Source organism: Gavialis gangeticus, unplaced genomic scaffold (assembly GCF_001723915.1).
Source record: "Gavialis gangeticus isolate Ggan-Ray unplaced genomic scaffold, GavGan_comp1, whole genome shotgun sequence".
Taxonomy (NCBI): domain Eukaryota; kingdom Metazoa; phylum Chordata; order Crocodylia; family Gavialidae; genus Gavialis; species Gavialis gangeticus.
Genome location: NW_017729002.1, coordinates 3,827,172 through 3,846,137, shown reverse-complemented (window position 1 = coordinate 3,846,137; position 18,966 = coordinate 3,827,172). Strand labels below are relative to the sequence as shown.

The 18,966-nt window shown below is 43.5% G+C and overlaps 1 protein-coding gene across 2 annotated transcripts in view; it reads right to left on the bottom strand.

Moving 5' to 3' along the window:
- TXNDC11 (thioredoxin domain containing 11) overlaps window positions 1-18,966 on the bottom strand; it is a 110,894-nt gene that overhangs the window by 84,409 nt on the left and 7,519 nt on the right. Inside the window, exons 2-3 of one of the 2 annotated variants that reach the window (XM_019507442.1) lie at window positions 18,741-18,838; window positions 16,195-16,324 (exon numbers count right to left, since the gene is read on the bottom strand). In XM_019507442.1, the coding sequence (XP_019362987.1) occupies window positions 16,195-16,324; window positions 18,741-18,838 (228 nt within the window). The remainder of the gene's footprint in view (window positions 1-16,194; window positions 16,325-18,740; window positions 18,839-18,966) is intronic. The other variant, XM_019507443.1, reaches the window with a different exon arrangement.

The window sequence follows — 18,966 nt, the reverse complement described above, 5'->3', positions numbered from 1 at the left end:
CCCTGCTGGCCCCTCCTGGATGTGTGCCAGATTAATTTTCTCGAACAGCTTGCCCAGGATCGAGGTAAGGCTGACTGGCCTGTAGTTCCCCGCGTCCTCTTTCCTCCCCTTTTTGAAGATGGGAACCACATTGGCCCTCTTCCAGTCCTCCGTCTCCATCATGCAGGGCTCACCCCATGGGTGCACAGGTCCATCTGAGTCCTAGAAGCTGTACATGAGCCGTAGGGAGCCTCGCATGATGGAGCCAGATGGCCAGCCTGGCCCTGCTCCGTCACCACACGTAGCTCCTCAAACTTGGCCACAGCAACACTGGGAGGCTCCACATGCCATGGGTGCCTGCTGCTGCTGCTGCTACTGCCAGCGGCAATGTCCCATTGGGGGGATGCATGTGGGAGGAGGGGCAGGCGTATGGAGAGAGGTGTGGGTATGAGAGGAGGCCCCACACCCCCCCCTTACAATCCCAACACGCCACCCCCATACTGCCCCTTACAAACCCAGCGTGCACCCAACACACGCCCCTTACAAGCCCAACATGCACTCCCTTATAAACCCAACACTCACCCCCTCACAGACCCAACGTGTACCCCCCTTACAAACCCAACTCACACTTCCCCAAACCCAACATGCCCCCACACGCCTCCCACAAACCCAGCACCGCCCCCCCACTAAAACAACACATTTTATTGATTTGTATGCCAATTACAGATGGCACAAGGAAGTATAGATGCTGTGACAGACTGGATTTTACTGTAATATTACTAATTTCAATGAGTTTATATTATAATAATCTTGCATGCCTGTTTCCCTGACTAGTTTGTATATATAGCAAGCAGCGTTAATAGACTCCTTGTTAGCAGTCACAGCTGCTTAAGTGGGGGACAAGACAAGATGTACCTTCAGCAACAACAGAACTGAACAGCCACACTGATGTGTCAGGGGGACTGGTACCCATCCCTTGGAGGAGATGCCCTGGAGGCAACAAGAGATGAAGAAGGAAATAAGTATCACAATGGATGAAGCAACTTAAAAAATAGCGTTGGCCTGGGAACTGAAGAGAATCTGAAAAGACTGAAGAGCCAAGCAACTTCAGGGCTTGGGGCTGTGCTGAATGGAGAGAGAATGGCTAAGCTAATTTAGGGGGTGCTTGGGACTGAACTGGGCAAAAGGACAGCTTAAGCCTTTGGAGGGGACAGGGTCTAGGTAGCCTCTGCCCCAATAACTGTCTTTATTGCAGAGGAACGATCTACTTTGCTACTAGGAATCTGGGGTGTACTCTGTTCCCCCCTGAAGGAGAAAAGTCCCTTTTGCAAGAGCTGAACTAGAAGACAGCTCCCTGAAGTACAGCCATGAGGCTTTCACCAGCAAACATTAGGGACCAAGAGATAGGGGTCTCAGAATCAGAAGGAGCTAAGAGGGACCAGTCAAGGCCAGGAGACCCAATCAAGCTCTACCATACAGGCATCTGTGGCAAATGCCTATGGTCAAAGCTGCCTAACATGTACCACTGTAAACCACTACAACACTGCCAAACTTTACACTGGTGATTCCACAAGAGTGTGCCATGAGGGTTGCAAAGGTGTGCTGTGAAAAACAACACTCTTCTTTCTTCTCTTTTGTATGTTAAACTGGGGGGGCACAGGGTGAGTACAGAACAGGGTGCACAGTAGGGCATACCACAGCCGTGTTCTCAGGGTGCGGGCAGTGGCATTGTGACAGCAGTTTGCAGATGTCTGGTACCAACACAGCTAGAATCTGCATATGCACTGCAGGCAGGGAGCACGGGGACTGGGAGAAGCAGCAGCATCACCAGGATCAGATGTCTGCAAACTGCTGCTGCTGCTGTATCCTGCCAAACCCTGGGAACGTGGCTGCACAATGCATCTGGAAGCTTGGTGATGTGCTCTAGTGCCCACTGGGCAGGTAGATGCGGGGCTCCCCTTCTCTTCCCTCCCTACCCAGACCCAGTCGATCACAGGCAACCAGAAGCCCCCATCCCCACCCTGATAAGCTCTGGGGAGCCCTTGCCAACACATCCCTACAGCCCCTTTCCCAGCCCTGCCATGCTTGCACCCCAGAGCTTCCCAGGGCAGTATGGAGTTTGTTTACAACCCCTTCTGCACCAGTTCCCAGGGATGCAGAGCAGAGCAACTGTGCGCGCCATTGGAGAGGCTCCTGCCCCTGTTTATCCTGACAGTCTCCCCCAAGAAAAGCTTTCCCCACACCCATGCCACTGTTTCTTTGCCGCTGGGGAGCTGAGCCAGGACCAGACTTCTGCAAACTATGTTTGCACTGCCACCACTGTTTTTTTCCACTCCCCTTTTCAGGTGTAAGAGTGAAATGTTCTGCCAACTCTAATCTAAAAATCTCAGTTAACACACGTTCTATAAAGGTGGAGCACCTAAAGTCAGAGCACTAAAGTCTCAGATATTTCTGTCTGCACTCCGCATGCTCTTCCCAATTTCTAGAGAAGATGTGTCAACTACCAAGGGAAGTGAATTCAACTAGCCCTTCTGCCTGTGTTCTTGATGATCCTTTTGCTCAAACAGAATAGAGGAGGAAACAACCTGACAGATGCAGAAGCATAGAGGGGTATAGGATGTTGCCATCTTGATCCAAGGACATAGGCAGACAAGGTTCTTTGGGTAAATCTGATATCTTTTATTACACCAACTCAAATAGTTGGAAGCTTAGAAAAAAGGCAGACAGAAGAAGAAATAAAGCAAAAGCAGGAGACAGGAACTGAGGATAAAGAACAAGAAAAAAAACAAAAAAACTGAAGCAGAGAGACAAAAGTGAAAGAAACAGATGTCACAGATGTCGGCAAGTAAAAGAAGGAGCTATGAAAAGATGAAAAACTATGGGGGAGCCAAAAGGCAGGAGGACAAAAGTAGCAGAGGAGGAAATAAACAGAAGCAGAGCCAGATGACTCTGGAAACATCAGAGGACTTCCCTTGCAGAGCCTGGAATTGTCCTGAACTGATTTCCGAAGTCAACACTCACTTGCTGTCTAGCAAGTCTGCTAGTGAAGTGTGCATCTCACCATCCTCTTCTTATAGCAGATCTATGTAAAAGAAAACAGCCTACACTGCTAGGAATAGCTTAAATGGTAGATTGTGCTATGGCACTAAAACAATACCCCTACTGATAACTATTTAAATCAGTTCCACATGTGGAAATGTTTATTTTTCCATTTCCAAGTTTTATAATTTCCTTTACTACAAACCTCTTAAAATGCATTAAAAGAAAATAAGATCAATATTGCAAAGTCAAGCACTCAAAATATAAGAACAGCCGAGGCTGTTCAACCTTAATTCAACTACCTTGTGTATATGCATGGTACATTTTCATTACATGATCACATGTCAACTTTTCCACAGTAACACTGGGACTGAGTCACAGATGAAGGACAGACTATGCATATGACACGGTACTCTGCAAGTAAAGTGAACGCCTGCCCCAGCCCCACTCCCTCCCTCACTGTGAGGGCCTTGATCTGCCCCACCATGCCCCTTCCCCTCCCCGCTCCCCTTCCACCACAGCAGACTTACCAGCTGCAAGTAGCTCTCCATGCTGTATCGAAAATCAGATCGGTACCAGCCAATATGGCTCCTTAAAAAAAAATTAGCTATCCGTATTGGCCCCAAAAATCTGTTGGTGCACCCCTACTTGATAGGACTTTGTACCGCACAAGCCAGTGCTGTGCAAGGATATGAAAAACTAGCTCTGCACATGCTAACTTTGGAACCAGAAGCAAAATTGTCACACGCGAGTAAAGCTGAACCCAGGCTAATAACCTGTTTGTCACACTAAGGTAGCTATCATGGTTCAAGTTCCGAAGTTGGCATGAGCTAATTCAGGGTCTCTCTCCACAGAGGTGTCTTGTACTGTATAAACTTTTCCTGGGTATGACAATTTGGCAGTCCTGAGTTTTGAACTACCTGGCATAGGTACTGATAACAGTGTAGCCACGGGGTCTGCTGCTGCTCAATGTGTTCATTAACAATCTGGATGCTGGCATAGAAAGCTTCTTGAGCAAGTTTGCAGATGACAAAACTGGGAAAGACTGAACTCACTGGAGGATGTGAGAAGGATTTCAATAGATTGAAAAGTTGGGCTAGAACTAACAGGATGAAGTTCAATTCAGACAAATGCAAGGTGCTATACCTCAGGAGGAATGACCAAAAGTGCAAATCAGATGAGTACTATGACTCATTTTGTGAGTACTGTGTGCAGTTCGGGGCTCCACATTTTAAAAAGGACATGGAGAAGTTAGAGAGGGTCCAGAGGAAAGCAACAAAAATGATCAAGGACTTGGTAGGCAAGTTATACGAGTAGCGGCTGAAGGAGCAAGGAGTGTTCAGCTTGAGGAAAAAGCACTTAGGAGGGAACATGATAGCAGTCTTCGAATACTTGGAGGGCTGCCATAAAGAAGAGGAAAAGCACCTTTTCTCTCTTGCTACAGAGAGGAGGTGGACCAATGGCTTGAAGTTGCAGCAAAGTAAATTTAAGTTGGCTATCCAGAAAAACTTCTTCACTGTGAGAATAGCGAGGCAATAGAATAGACTGCCTAGGGAAGTGGTGGAATCCCCATCACTGGAAGTGTTTAAGAAGCAGTTGGACAGCCACTGGTTGGGGATGATCTAGGTCAGCAGTTCTCGAACTGACACATTGCACACCACCAATTTAAAATAAGTACCACCAGCAAATTATTGTCATATAATAAATCTGTTAACGCATACCACTTACAGGTTGTCTGTGTACAACTGGTGGTACCCATACCACAGATTGGGAACCACTGATCTAGGCGTAGCTATGCATGTTCTACCAGGGGTACTTCTTACACTTCTGGGCTTTTCTGGTTGTTCTTGCCCCACTCCCCTTTTTTTCTGCTATGTGTGTCCCCTTTTTTTCTGCTACGTGTGTCAAGCCTCCCCAGAGGCATTGGGTGTTGGCTACACCCAAGGTTGGGGACTTCACCTGTGGTGTGCCAATTCTCCCGCTGGAGTTGACGGGCAGTTTTACATAGAGTTTGATTACGGTTGTATGGGATGGTTTGGATAGGAATGATCCTGCCTCAGGCTGGGGGTTGGATTAGATGACCTCTAGTCCTTCCAGCCCTATTTCTCTATGACTAGGACCACTGAATTGAGACTGAAAGTTCCTCAGTGCAAGGACTGCTTTAAAGCGTACAGAAAACACTTAGAATTTGGCTTCTTCGACCATAGGGTGTTCTTCCAAGGATTGCTGGGAAGAGATGGGATCCACCTGATAAAGAGGGAAAAGCATCTTCGCAGACAGGCTCACTAACCTAGTGAGGAGGGCTTTAAACTAAGGCTTGCAAGGGGATGGAGATCAAAGCCCTGAGATAAGTGGGGAAGTGGGAGACCTGGAGGAAGAGCAAGCAGGAGGGGGCAACAAGGGAGGTGCTGTCATACATCCTGAGAAATCAGGGCAATCAACTAGTTACCTCAGGTGCTTGTACACAAATGCACAGAGCCTGGGAAACATGCAGGAAGAACTGAAAGTCCTGGCACAATCACAGAACTATGACATGACTGAAATAACGAAGGTTTGATGGGATAGCTTGCATGACTGGAGCACTGCCATGGATGGGTACAAACTGTTCAGGAAGGACAGGCAGGGGAGAAGAGGAAGAGGAGTTGTGCTTTATGTAAGAGAGTCATATGATTGTTCAGCATATGAAGCTGGAGATAGGCCTCTTGAGAGTCTCTGGGTTAGGGTCAGAGGGGAGAGCAACAAAGGTGATGTCATGGTGGGGGCCTGCAATAGACCACCAGACCAGGAGGAAGTGGTGGATGAGGCTTTCTTCAAACAGCTAACAGAAGGTTTCCCAATCACAGGCCTTGGTTCTCATGGGGGACTTCAATCACCCTGACATCTGCTGGGAGGGCAATACAGCAGTGCACAGGCAATCCAAGAAGTTTTTGGAGAGCGTTGGGGACAACTTCCTGGTGCAAGTGCTGGAGAGTTACTAGGGGCCATGCTCTTTTTGACCTGCTGCTCACAAACAGGGAAGAACTGGTGGCGAATGTAGTAATGGGTGGCAACCTGGGCAGCAGTGAGCACGAGATAACTGAGTTCAGGATCCTGAGGAAAGGAAGGGGAGCAGCAGAGTAAGGACCCTGGACTTCAGAAAAGCAGACTTTGACTCACTCAGGGAACTCATGGGCAGGATCCCCTGGGGAGCCAGACTGAGGGGGAGAGGAGTCCAGGTGAGCTGGCTGTACTTCAAAGAAGCCTTACTGAGAATACAGGAGCAAACCATCCCAAGGCGCAATAAGACAAGCAAGCACAGCAGAAGACAAGCTTGGCTCAGCAGGGAACTCTTCAGTAAACTAAATCACAAAAAGGAAGCTTCTTAGAAGTGGAAACTTGGACAAATAACTGGGATAGAATACAAGAGCATTGCTCAGGCATGCAGGGATGAAGTCAGGAAAGCCACAGCACAACTGGAATTGCAGCTAGCAAGGGATGTGAACGGCAATAAAAAGGGTTTTTACATGTATGTCAGTAGCAAGAGGAAGATCAGGGAAAGTGCAGGTCTCTTACTGAATGGGGGAGGCAACCTTGTGACAGAGGAGGCAGAAAAGGCTGAAGTACTCGATGCCTTTTCTGCCTCACAGGCAAGGTCAGAGAGAGATATGAAAGAACAGGTTAGGGACTACTTAGAAAAGCTGCACATGTGCAAGTTCATGAGGCCGGATGGGATGCACCCGAGGGTGCTCAAGGAGTTGGCTGATGTGACTGCAGAGCCATTGGCCATCATCTTTGAAAACTCATGGTGATCAGGAGGTCCTGGATGATTAGAAAAGGGCAAACACAGTGCTCATATTTAAGAAAGGGAAAAAGGAAGATTCAGGGAACTATAGACCAGTCAGCCTCACCTCAGTCCTTAGAAAAATCATGAAGATCCTCAAGGAATCCATTTCTAAGCACTTGGAGGAGAAAAAGGTAATTAGGAATAGTCAGCATTACTGGCTCTGTGGATGTGGGGAGACCAGTGGATGTGGTATACCTTGATTTTAGCAAGGTTTTTGATTTGTTCTCCCACAGCATTCTTGCAGGGAAACTAAGGAAGTATGGGCTGGATGAATGGACTGTAAGGTGGATAGAAAACTGGCTGGAGCATCAAGCTCAGACCATAGTAATCAATGGCTCGATGTCTAGCTGGCATCCAGTATCAAGTGGAGTGCCCCAAGGATCAGTGCTGGAGCCGGTTTTGTTCAATGTCTTCATCAATGACCTAGAAGATGGCATCGAGTGCACCCTCAGCAAGTCTGCAAATGACACCAAGCTGAGGGGAGTAGTAGATACACTGGAGAGTAAGGCTAGGATTCAGAGTGACTTAGACAAATTGGTAGATTGCACCAAAAGGAATCTCATAAGGTTCAACAAGGACAAGTGGAAAGTCCTGCATTTAGGATAGAACAATCCCTTGCGCAAATACAGGCTGGGCGCTGACTGGCTGGGTAGCAGCTCTGCAGAAAAAAGACCTGGAGTTACAGCAGACAATAAGCTAAATATGAACCAACAGTGTGCCCTTGTTGCAAAGAAGGCTAACAGCATCCTGGGCTGCATTGGTAGGAGTGTTGGCAGTAGGTCAAGGGAAGTGATTATTCCCCTCTGATCGGCACTGATGAGGCCACATCAGCAGTCCAACAGAGGGTAACAAAAATGGTGTGGGGCTGGGGGCTATGACTTATGAGGAAAGGCTGAGGGAACTGGGCTCATTTAGTCTAAAGAATAGAAGACTGAGGTGGGATTTAATAGCAGCCTTCAACTACCTGAAGGGGGGGGTCAAAAGAGGATGGAGCTTAACTGCTCTCAGTGATGGCAGATGACAGAACAAGGAGCAATGGTCTCAAGTTGCAGCACGGGAGGTTTAGGTTAGGTACTAGGGAGAATTTTCTCCCTAAGGGGATAGTAAAATACTGGAACAGGTTACCGAGAAAGGTGGTAGAAGCTCTGTCCTTGGAGGTTTTCAAGGCCCAGCTAGACGAAGTCTCGGTTGGAATGATCTAGTTGGGGATGGTCCTGCTATGAGCAGGGGGTTGGACTAGATGACCTCCTGAGGTCCCTTCCAAGCCTAATTTTCTATGATTCTGTGTATATATCAGGCTGACCTGTTCTGTTTTTCTATGATGTCAAGCACAAAGTGACACAGCTCCTCAGCTATAGCATTTAAATACAAGAATAATTAAAATAAGAAATGGGGTAAGACTAGTTAGTAAAACAATTTAAACTAAGAAAATATGGAAGGAAGGAAGATGAGAAACAAGTCTGAACTTAGACAAAGCGTGATACAATATATAGTAACTAAATTGTTACCTTTCTCCTTTCCCGAGCAGCTGAAAGATTGGTTAATCGTTATATTTTTCTTTTAGACAGCATTACCTTAGTTTAAAAATAAATGAAGAAAGCAATGAAAATGTTTAAGTAGGTGATGTGTCTCTTACAGAAACAGGAAGATCAAACCATTACATACATACCACAGGATATAGTCATATAGCACACTATTTCCCAAGTTTAGTTTTGAATACCAAAAACTGCAAAACATGCTTATGGTTTGAAAACTACTGGATGGAAGAAGAATGAGAATATTCAGGACTCTGTTTGCATTTAGTCATCGTGATAAAATGTTTCAAGAAGCGAAAGGCTCAGGCTTATAGACATTTCTATAAATAGTTTTTAAAATATTGATTCTTTGCTCTTGGCTATCCATCCTATTCAAGCCTCCTTGTTTTCTTATAAACTTGAAGTCCATCTGATTTTGAAGTACTGTCCCTCAATCTATATGTAGGTTTTCAGAGATTTTTAGAAACACAGAAGAACAATTTTGTCAAAACAAAGGAAAACCAATACAAAGAAAGACTCTGTGATAAAAGATCTATTCCTACCTAATAACTTGATGAATTCCCTTTAGTTTATAACCTAGAAATTTCTCTCTTTAGGCTAAAATAAAAGTGCTCAAATCCCATCCCATAGGACAGATCCAGCTCATGGCACCACATCATTTGGCCCACACAGCTCCTGCTCCTCCCAGTGCCACTGCTCCCCTGCTGCCAAATCATCAGGTCCATGGACCCCAGGCTCTGTGTGTTGGATCAAGTGTCTGATCCCAGTGCACAGGGCCAGGCAAAGGAAGCACTGGGCCTCCAGAGCCCAATTCTGCCACTCAGGGCTTGAGCCCCACCCCATTCATCAGGTCAGCCCCACCCCATTCATTTGGTCCAAAGGCCGAAAGCTTGAGCACCACTGGGCTATATTTATATAATAAGAAAAACAAGTATTAAAATCATGTACTTCTTTTTGTGCTACTATGCAAGAAAATTAGGCTAAGGTGCTCTGTCAGCCAACTCATGTAGGGGTCAAGCACAAAGTGACACAGCTCCTCAGTAGTTTTATTAGTCATATCCCCTAGCTTAGGACTAACATCTGCTATAATGCATCTTATTTAGCACAAGAGATGCAAGTCAGGAAAGAGTTGCCTCAGTAGAAAAAAAAAAAAAAAAAGAACTCTCTAGCTGTTTAATTATAGCAGGAGTGTCCAACACAGCCCATGAGCCCAATCTGGCCCAAAGAATAGTTTCACCTGGCCCACCGGCAGTTCTGTGGGAGCATCATGGAGGGGAGGGGTATGGCTTGCTGCAGAATTCGGGGTCCCTGATAGTGGGGGCAATTTAGTACCCCAAAAAGGATTTAGTGACATTACAGGGTACTGTGTTACTTCAGTTGAGAATCACTGATATTGGGTATGTCTGTGCTGCTCCAGTACAGTGCCAGGCACTGCTGTACCAAGACATGCTTCTGCCTCTCAGATCTACAATATATTTCAGATAATCCACTTTGTATAAACAAGTAAATATTCATTGGATTGGTGACTTAAACCTGGGTTTTCTACATTCTAGACCAGGGTTTCCCAAATTTCATGTGCCGGAGGGCACATACGAGTTTAAAAGAAAAAGCAGCAGGTGTTGATATGAATATTAAAGTTCCGAATTTAGATCAATCTGATCATCTCATCCATTACTTAAAATTGCATTAGATCTGCAACTTCAAAATGCAGCTTCCCTTTACTTTGTACTCTTTTGAAGGTGTACCCATGACGCCTGCGAGCACCATGTTGCGAACCACTGTTCTACACAAAAACCCTGACTACAGTTATTGGCTATTCTGGAGCAGCAGTTCCTTGCCAAATTTTTGCAGGACAGAAATCAACTTCCTGAGTAGGCCTCCTGAGGACATCCAGTCAGAAGAGTGATAGATTATAAGGAGAAAAACATTTAAACAGAAAAAAAGTCTGTTCCTCTTGGGCCCTTCAGACCCCATAAGTCTTATTTCAGCTGAGGCTCTTAAAGATAAGAAAGGAATTGTGTATACTGGTACTGGGTGAATTGACTTAATATGGAAAAAGTCTCTTTGCTTTCCTAAAGACATGCACAGCCCGCTCAGCATTTCATTTCCTCTCAAGCTATTTCAGGATCAGGGATAAGAGAAAGGAGGGCATATCCTAGCTAGGACCAGAATTGGTCCACAGCCTCTCAGGAAAGGAGATGGAGAGCAAAAAGCAGTGATAAGGGGCACTGAAGTGGTAGAGATGAGGCCAGTTTTATGAGCCAAAACCACTGCTGAGTCACCTTCCTAAGCAACTTGTGAACAAATGGCTCACTTTGTGCATACTGGTCAAGAGGCTTTTCCCCAGTACTGAAGCAAAGACAAAAACTGGCACTCTCCAGGTGTAGTGGATATATACAAGCTCCTCCTGCATACTGGATGAACATTGGTCTCCCTAAAAAGTTGGGCATGCATGAGCTTGTTGTATTTTGGTGTCTTTTGTTTATTCTTCTCACCTGACTACAGAAGCGGCCCCTCTTCCTTGCAAAATGCCCAGGAAGGTGTTCCTTTTAAAAAAAAGTCAGGGTAGTAACTGTTATACCTGTCCAACTCAGGAAACAGGGATTAGCATTGTTTGTTGCTTTAAAGCTAAGATGGTGCTGTCTTAGCAGCAGCAAACCTTGCTCCTGAAAACATATATATTGTCGTCTCATCTAAGAGTTCAAAAGCTATTTCAGGATTTTTGCTGCCTCTCTCAAATAGGACTATTCCAATTCTGATTTCATAATGCTTTTACACTAGTGCAACTCCACTGGCTTCAAGAAAATATTATAAGTGATATGAGAGAAGAGAATAGGGACTTAAAAGCCTATAAAATACTAGCGTTTCAACCACATATATTATCATAGCATTTGCACGCCCTCTTGTGGTATTAAGAATAGCTGTTTAACTTATTCTTAACTACTGATGCAACACTATATTTTTCAATTACTTGATAATTTTCATCTTAAATTTCACACATCACATGACTGAGATATTCTCTTAATCATTCCAAAATAGAAACAAAATTAATTAAGATGCCAAATTTAAATAAAATACTGTTCAAATCTTTCAACATCCCTTATGACATGGCTGGTCTTAGCAAAAATGTTTTGTACATTTACTTTTTGCCAGTGTAAACAAATAGGAAAAGCAAGGAGAGATATGACTAGTAACTATGAACTGGTAACTAACACCCTTAAATAGTAATTGGTTCTTCACACACTTCCCCCCCCAATACCACACAACATAGAAAATAATATTGTTCTGAAGTGGTTTTGTTGCGTCATCTTGAAAAAACCCCCACCAAACTAGCTCTGCACCTGCTAACTTTGGAACCACAAGCAAAATTGCCACATGCGAGTAAAGCTGAACCCAGGCTAATAACCTGTTTGTCACACTAAGGCCACTGCGTTTTAGACGGATTAAAACATTGATTCATTGTTATTAATTCAGAAGTATTTTTAAGAGTGGCATGCTGGATACCCCTAGCTAGAAACACACAGCGTCATTGATGTCTTCAGCAGTGAAGGACTGCATCATCTTAACAGAAGAGTGTTTATTAAATGCTAATAATGCCATGGGTTTGCAGGAAAAAGCTACAACCACTGCACTTAAGCATGATAATAATATATACTAATGACCTGCTCATGTCCCTCGCTCACACTGGAACATACCTCATAATGTATATTTATTGAAAATAATCTCCTACTAAAATAATCTGTTAGAATTCGCCAGAACAGAGGTAGCCAACCTGCAGCACACATGGTACAAGTGGCATTGACAGTCTTTGTGTGGGGAAGGAGCAGGAAGCAGTGCATCAGATAGGGCAGGATCACAAAGTAGAGAAGCTGAGTGGGCAGGGAACACTGAGCAGGAAGCAGAAAGCAAAGCAGCAAGATGGAAAATGGAAGTGGATCTGGGTGATACTTGGGGATAGTGAGGGGCTATGACAGTGGTTCCCAACCTTGGAGTAACACTCCCCATTTGGGGTCACAATGATAAAAAATGGGGTTGCAAAGACACTTGACAATGTTGACCCATTATAATGAAAAAAAAAAAAATCACACACAAGAGGCAGGAAATGGCAAGCTCCCCTTGCAGGATGGCAGAGTTTCAGCCTACAAGGGGCTGCTTGGGACCAGGAGGAGCATGAGGAGGGCAATCAGGCAGTGGGTGCCATGTGCATATGCACATGCACACATACACATGGTAGCCAGGCAGCATGGAGAGCAGTTCCTTCCAGGTAAGTCTATGGGGGTAAGGAGGGAGGAGGAAGGGAGAAACAGATTGAGGACCCCACAGTGAGGAAGGGCATGGGACAGGGGGCCCTGCCCAGCCAGGTTGGTGCATGGGGTCTGAGGCCAGGGCAGGAACGCAGGGACCATTTGGGAGAGCAAGATGGAGCCACAGGCAGATTGTCCAGGAGGTAGTGGGGGGCTGACTCCCCACTGCTGTGTGCACCCTTGGGGAGAGAGGTATGGGGGATGCGTGCCCCCCAGGTTTGTGCAGAGGGCGGGGAGGGATGTGGGCTATCTGCTGTGGGCTCATGGCTCCGTGCCCTGCTGTGCTACCTAGCAGATGGAAAAGCTGGGTGCCACTGCTGGGAGCCCCACGCCAGCTGGGCCACCACTGTAAGGCACTCTCTGCCTGCCCAGCAGCAACAAAGGGCACAACTCAATGCTGCTGCTGCTGGCACGGGGCTTCTGGCACCAGCACCAAGCCTCCCCCACACCCTTCTGAGGTGGGTCCCCCTGAGCCCACAGCAGGCAGCCTGCATCCTCCCACAGGCCCCACTCCAGCCACACTGCTTGTGGAGGGAGGGAAGAGGCATTGATCTTGTCTACATCATTTTTGGGGTCACAAAAATTTTCTAGTGTTTAAATGGGATCATGCTGGGGAAAAGGTTGGGAAGCACTGGGCTAGAGGATGCCTGCCAAAAAGTTGGCCCCCGCTATTCCAGAACATAGCAACAATACCTTTGTAAGCAAAAAAAAAAAAGCTATGTCTAACAGAAAATGAGAGTTCTTTCCAGGATACAGTATAGGCTTAACTGCCTCCATATATCTGGATATGAGTACAAAATGCAAAGATTTACGCCATGAAGATTTCTTATCTTTAGTATCAGGTAAGATAAATTAAATCAACTAACTACACTAATGCACTCAAAGTTGGAATTACATTAACAAAAATAAGAATTTGACCTAAAAGGACTTCTATAATTGTGGCCTTCATGGAACTTCTGGAACATTACATAAATAATGCAACAGTTTCCCTGAAAGGTCAGTGTGAGATAAGAAGAGAGTGCTAGGTTGACCTCTGAACTTTCAGCCTTCCATAAATTTAAGTCAAACCCACAACATTAGATATTTTCACAAATACATACTTCCAAGAAGTACTATTTCATTTTCAATAGATACTGTTCTGCTTGGAGGACAGGTCTGACTAGACAAAAAAAACAACAACGAAATTAGATCATCAAATCATGAAAGGTATGTTATTCAACTGTACAAAGTAAACAGTAAACAAGTCATATAAAAATGGACATAAAGGTTATCATTTTGTGGATCTACCTGTTTAAAGTGTTAACCCATATTATTTTCTACAGCTTTTAACCCACATATGTACTATATGCCCATGTCACGTTCTGTTAAGTACTTTTAGTGACTGCAGTATTCATTGCACAGGCCAACACTGTACTACCATTTAAGTGTGGCCTCCATAATGAGGAATAAAGAATTCAACTGTAAGAGACAACCTGACTGCGAGGAGAGGAATTCTAACTGGATATCACCAAAACGTGAACTATTAACCAGAGGCACAATCACAGCTTAGGTTTTCAGTTAAACAAAGTTCTTACTTTCATAGTCTCAAATAAAAACTTCTAAGTCAAGCTTTAAAAATGCAGCAATACCTGCCTGCAACAACAGATGCCCTGAAGCCGTGGTTAGGAGGGGGTTATGTATTAATTCTTCAATAATCTCATTTGACCTACAAAATGTTATTGTTAACTTTAACCAGTTTGTTGCTGACCACTTCACCAGAAAGAATAAGTAACGTACAGGAAGAAAACCCAGCTGATCCAAAAACTGGACAGATACGCACACAAACAAAAAAACAAAACACAGAATGAAATAGAGTAAGGAGCCTTTAGATAGGAAGGTAACAAAGGACAGAAATACCAGTGGTCATTCAGCACTGAACCATACCAAATCTGACAAGCTACTGAACATCTAGTATGTAATGACAACTAAAATGTTTAGCTGCTACATATGAAACAAGTACCACCGCTGAGGTCTGTGCAAGCCTCCCACTGACCAGCAAGCATTTCACCACAGGGCCACAGAACAACGTAGTTCTAACTTTTTTTACTCTGATCCAGACCACAGATGGTGGACTAGCAGTGAAGGAGACAGACAATATCGTTAAGGTAAATCATATCCCCAAGTGCCTCTTGCAGCTGGCACTCTTGGGACAAGAACAAGCCAGTCCAAAACTGATTCTTGCTCAAAACAATACATAAAAAGGGTTGCACATACCATGGGTTGGGAGCCCAAGACTTCCATTTCCACTAATGCACGAAACTTTCAACATGAGAAACAGGAAGTCTAGAGCTCTTCACAGGCAGAACGTTAGCCTTATCAAGAATCTTACCAGCCTCCCAATCCCATTAGATACTTCATCTATGAACTAGTAGATTTTCAGATCTTTTTTTAAATGTGTTTGCTCTCTTCCCTTTAAGTAAACTCCCATCACATCAGGACCTCATTTTTCAGAGCTAACCACCCTGACAAACTACCAGCTCCCTTTTCTTTCCCACCAGTTTGCTTTCAACTTATCTGCCAGTCATTCTTCCTCCCATTCAAATCCATTCCCTCCCTCATCATCCCTCTCTTCTGTGCCAAACCACTCCCCCATAAACTGAAACAAACAAGCAAGCAGTTACTAAGACATGTGCCAACCACACTGATTTCATTTGTACGTGGTATTCCTTTCACCCAGCCTTCATCTGTCTGCCTGCTGTTCAAAGCAGATAGCATGGTTTATTCACAGTTGGAAAGCAGCTAATAACCTCTGGCACTACCACAATGCAGAGAACAAATACACTTTACTCAGCTTGGCATTTTTTTTTTAACAGTACTATGCCATTTTTTCATCATGTTACAGACACGGTAGTGTTGTTCCAATAATTGGGAGTCATTTATTTGTTAGTATTGTTACCAACTTTAGCTCCTCCTTCCAAAGCAAAAACGTTAAAGTTAATGGAACATAATGAAGCACTCCCTGAAGTGGATTAAAAGTATAAAGCTAGTGAAAAAGATTCTCTCTAGATATTATTTATTCAATTGATTTCATATTGTTTCTTACCTGCCCATTTTGCTTATTTGTTAGAAATGCACAATTTTCAATTGACTGTTTAAACATTCAATCAATTATATATTGGCGGTCTGCCTTTCCAGTTTAGACGGTAAGCCTTTGCTCTTACTAAGTTCATACAACAGCCACCCATACACTGGGGTCCCAAACTGTTGTGGACCCTAGACACTGGTGCAATAAGAATTAGTGACAATACACTAGGATAACATTCATATAATGCAGAAAATGTAGGCAGTGCATTAGGAAGTGCTATTATTGGTCTATAAATTTTGTGTGCGTTACAACTGCAACACTTAAGAGGCACTGCAGATTTCTGAGACTCTGATAAAAGCCTTTGCTTTGGAGCTGTTCATATTTAATCCTAAAACAAATCAAATTCTTTCAGAACTACAAACTGTAAAGCTAGAGAATAGAGACAAGTACCTCATAATCTGAGAGGAAATCTAGTAATTTTGATCGAGACGAGATGTAGAGAAGTGGTGTCATCACCCGACGAACAAACTTTTCAATATAAACAGCACTCATAGGGCCTTTGTATTCAATTGGTCCAAAACTAGTACCAAAAAAAATAATAATACATTAAGACTTAAATTAACAAATGAAGGAGTCCCTCCTGGGGATGGTGAGGCTAGGACTGTTACACAGCCAGCACACTCAGTCCCTAAGGAACGGAGGGCACTCCTTGTGATGATGAACAGTATCTTCTACAACTGACAAAAGCAGTGTTGTCAGATCAGAAAAAAGTTCAGTTCAGAATTTCTCAGCTGAAGCAACAATTCCAATGCAGTGCTACTTTTGTACGTGTTGCAATGTGGTAAATGGAAAATTAAGACAGCCTCTGAGTCCTATTGAAAAAAGTAGACAAAAAAGGGCAAAATTACCCTATATTCTAGTTAGCATACAGACAGATAGGCTTTTCTGTTTGGTCCATACATATTAATTGATGCACATAACTGGAATAATACAGACCTGAAAAAAATATTCCTGAAAAAAGTAACTTAAAGTATTAAAATAGAATAGCAGCATTTGCACTTGTCTATCACCCTAGCAAGAAGAAGGTATTAAGCAGGCTTTTACAAGTGACCTTTGTTAACTGCCAGTTGACAACAACTTAATATCATATGGCAAAATAAAATAAGTTTCTCAAAAGAAAAAAAAGCATTAGATGCAGTAGAGAGATACCATTTAAAAATGTGGTGTAAACTTTACTCTTTTTTTTCATTCCATTGTAGAAGTTTGTCAGAACCTTGATTCATTTTTTAAACAATTTTCTATAATACATAAACTTAGTACAATGAGAAAAGTTACATCTGCACTTAAAATACAATCTATTCAAACAGATTGAATCAATACTCTAGAGCCACACCACTGGATCACGTCATTTGATACTCTGATATTACTACAAATCTCTAAATTGTTAGCAACATGCATTGTATCAACAGCCGGGAACATTGTTATGTCAGAAAAAAAAGGAAAGATGGAAAATATGACTTTGCATGCACGGTACACAATATTAGAGGTTTAATGTCTCATGAGTTGGGGGAAGCATTTCTCCTCTACATGGCCTAAATAACTCAAATATATTATTCAATACAACCTGCAAACTGAGGTGGATTGTCTGTTTGTTTATACATACAAACAGTTTAGATTAAAAGAAAGCTTAAAAGAAAGAAGAAAGACTACATGAATAGGAATCATGTTGGGGAAACATAAGTCTCAGCTCAGACACAATTTGAGCTGGCTTGAATTCAGACAAACTGGAATAATTAAATTACTTGCAATTCTCACCTTCTATTATTTAGGCCCAACTTTGCATGTGGTCACTCCATCAGTTTAAACTGTATTTTTTATAACTTGTTTGTGTTGACAAATTTACAGACTAAAGAAACAGTTTTAAACTGATGCACTTCCCCTACTAGATTTTTCACTGAAATAAATGTATTCGTTTTATATCTATTTAAATCATCAGTGCAATTTCCATATAAATGTTAGCCAATTGGAAAGATTAGTAAACATATGTGCACATCCCAAACCCACAACCCCATTCCAGTGTTGCACAATCTAAGATTAGGCAGCCACCCTCAGAAGAAATGCAGGACTAGGAGAAATGGTGCAGGTTTTAAAAAAGAGTCACAGGCATAAACACGCATGGGAGACTGAACAGCATCTACCTCCTACGTACTGAGTACTGGACGTTGTGTTCGATATCCTGTTTTCAAATTTTAAAAAAAGATATAGAAAGATCCTCAACTTCTGCACGTTATACACACTGATATAGTCCCAATGCACAAACAGACTTAAGCACCTGCTTAAATCCAATTAGATTCAATGGTTAAGCCAGAAGCGTAACTACCAGGGTCTGCACCCCAAGCAGCTGGGGCAGCAGCAACAGCATCTGCCATTCTTGTGCCCCCTCTGAGTAGGTGCCCAGAGCTAGTGTCCCAGGCACCCACTGCTGCCTTAAGTACATACTTAAAGATTACCATAAACAGGGGGACTATGTGATGCACATGATGCAATGTGAATTGGGACCATGTAATACAACCCACCTTTGTAGAAAACAGAAAATATTAAAAACACAACTAATCATGCAAGTCTGAATTCTCAGACCCTCATTAGAGTCAAACCTCCCATTAATTAAAAAGTTACCAGAATTTTGTTTAAAGACAAAGAAATGGACAGGATTAGGTCTAAGTAACTAATTAAGAAAGTGAAGTACACCTGTCTGAAGAGGGCTTGCCAGCATTAGACCTCTGCCCCATTTATGCCCTTATATCTACGAGGATTATAAACAGAATTCAAGTGGTACAGAAGCCTAGTGCTAGCTATCGGGCCAGAAATTAATCTCTTCTCTTACCAGTGCATAACAAGCTGCAAGCATGACACTTCTAGCACATTTTTTATTTAAACAGTATCGCCATCTACCAAAGCAATTTAGAATCCAGATTAATTGCACTTGCATAACTTACCTCCGATGGTACAAATGTATCACAGGAAAATAAAAGAAGTGTTTTTGTTTCCTGCATTTCCCCTGGTTCCACCAGCAGTTAACTGCCACGAAAAGCACCTGCAGAACAGAAAGAGTTCTCTAATGAGGACAAGATGCATCATCTTGACTTTTTCTCCTCTTCTGCCATTTCCCCACTGGCTCCTTTTCTTCCACATTGGGCTGTCCCTTTACTTTTCCTGTTCAAC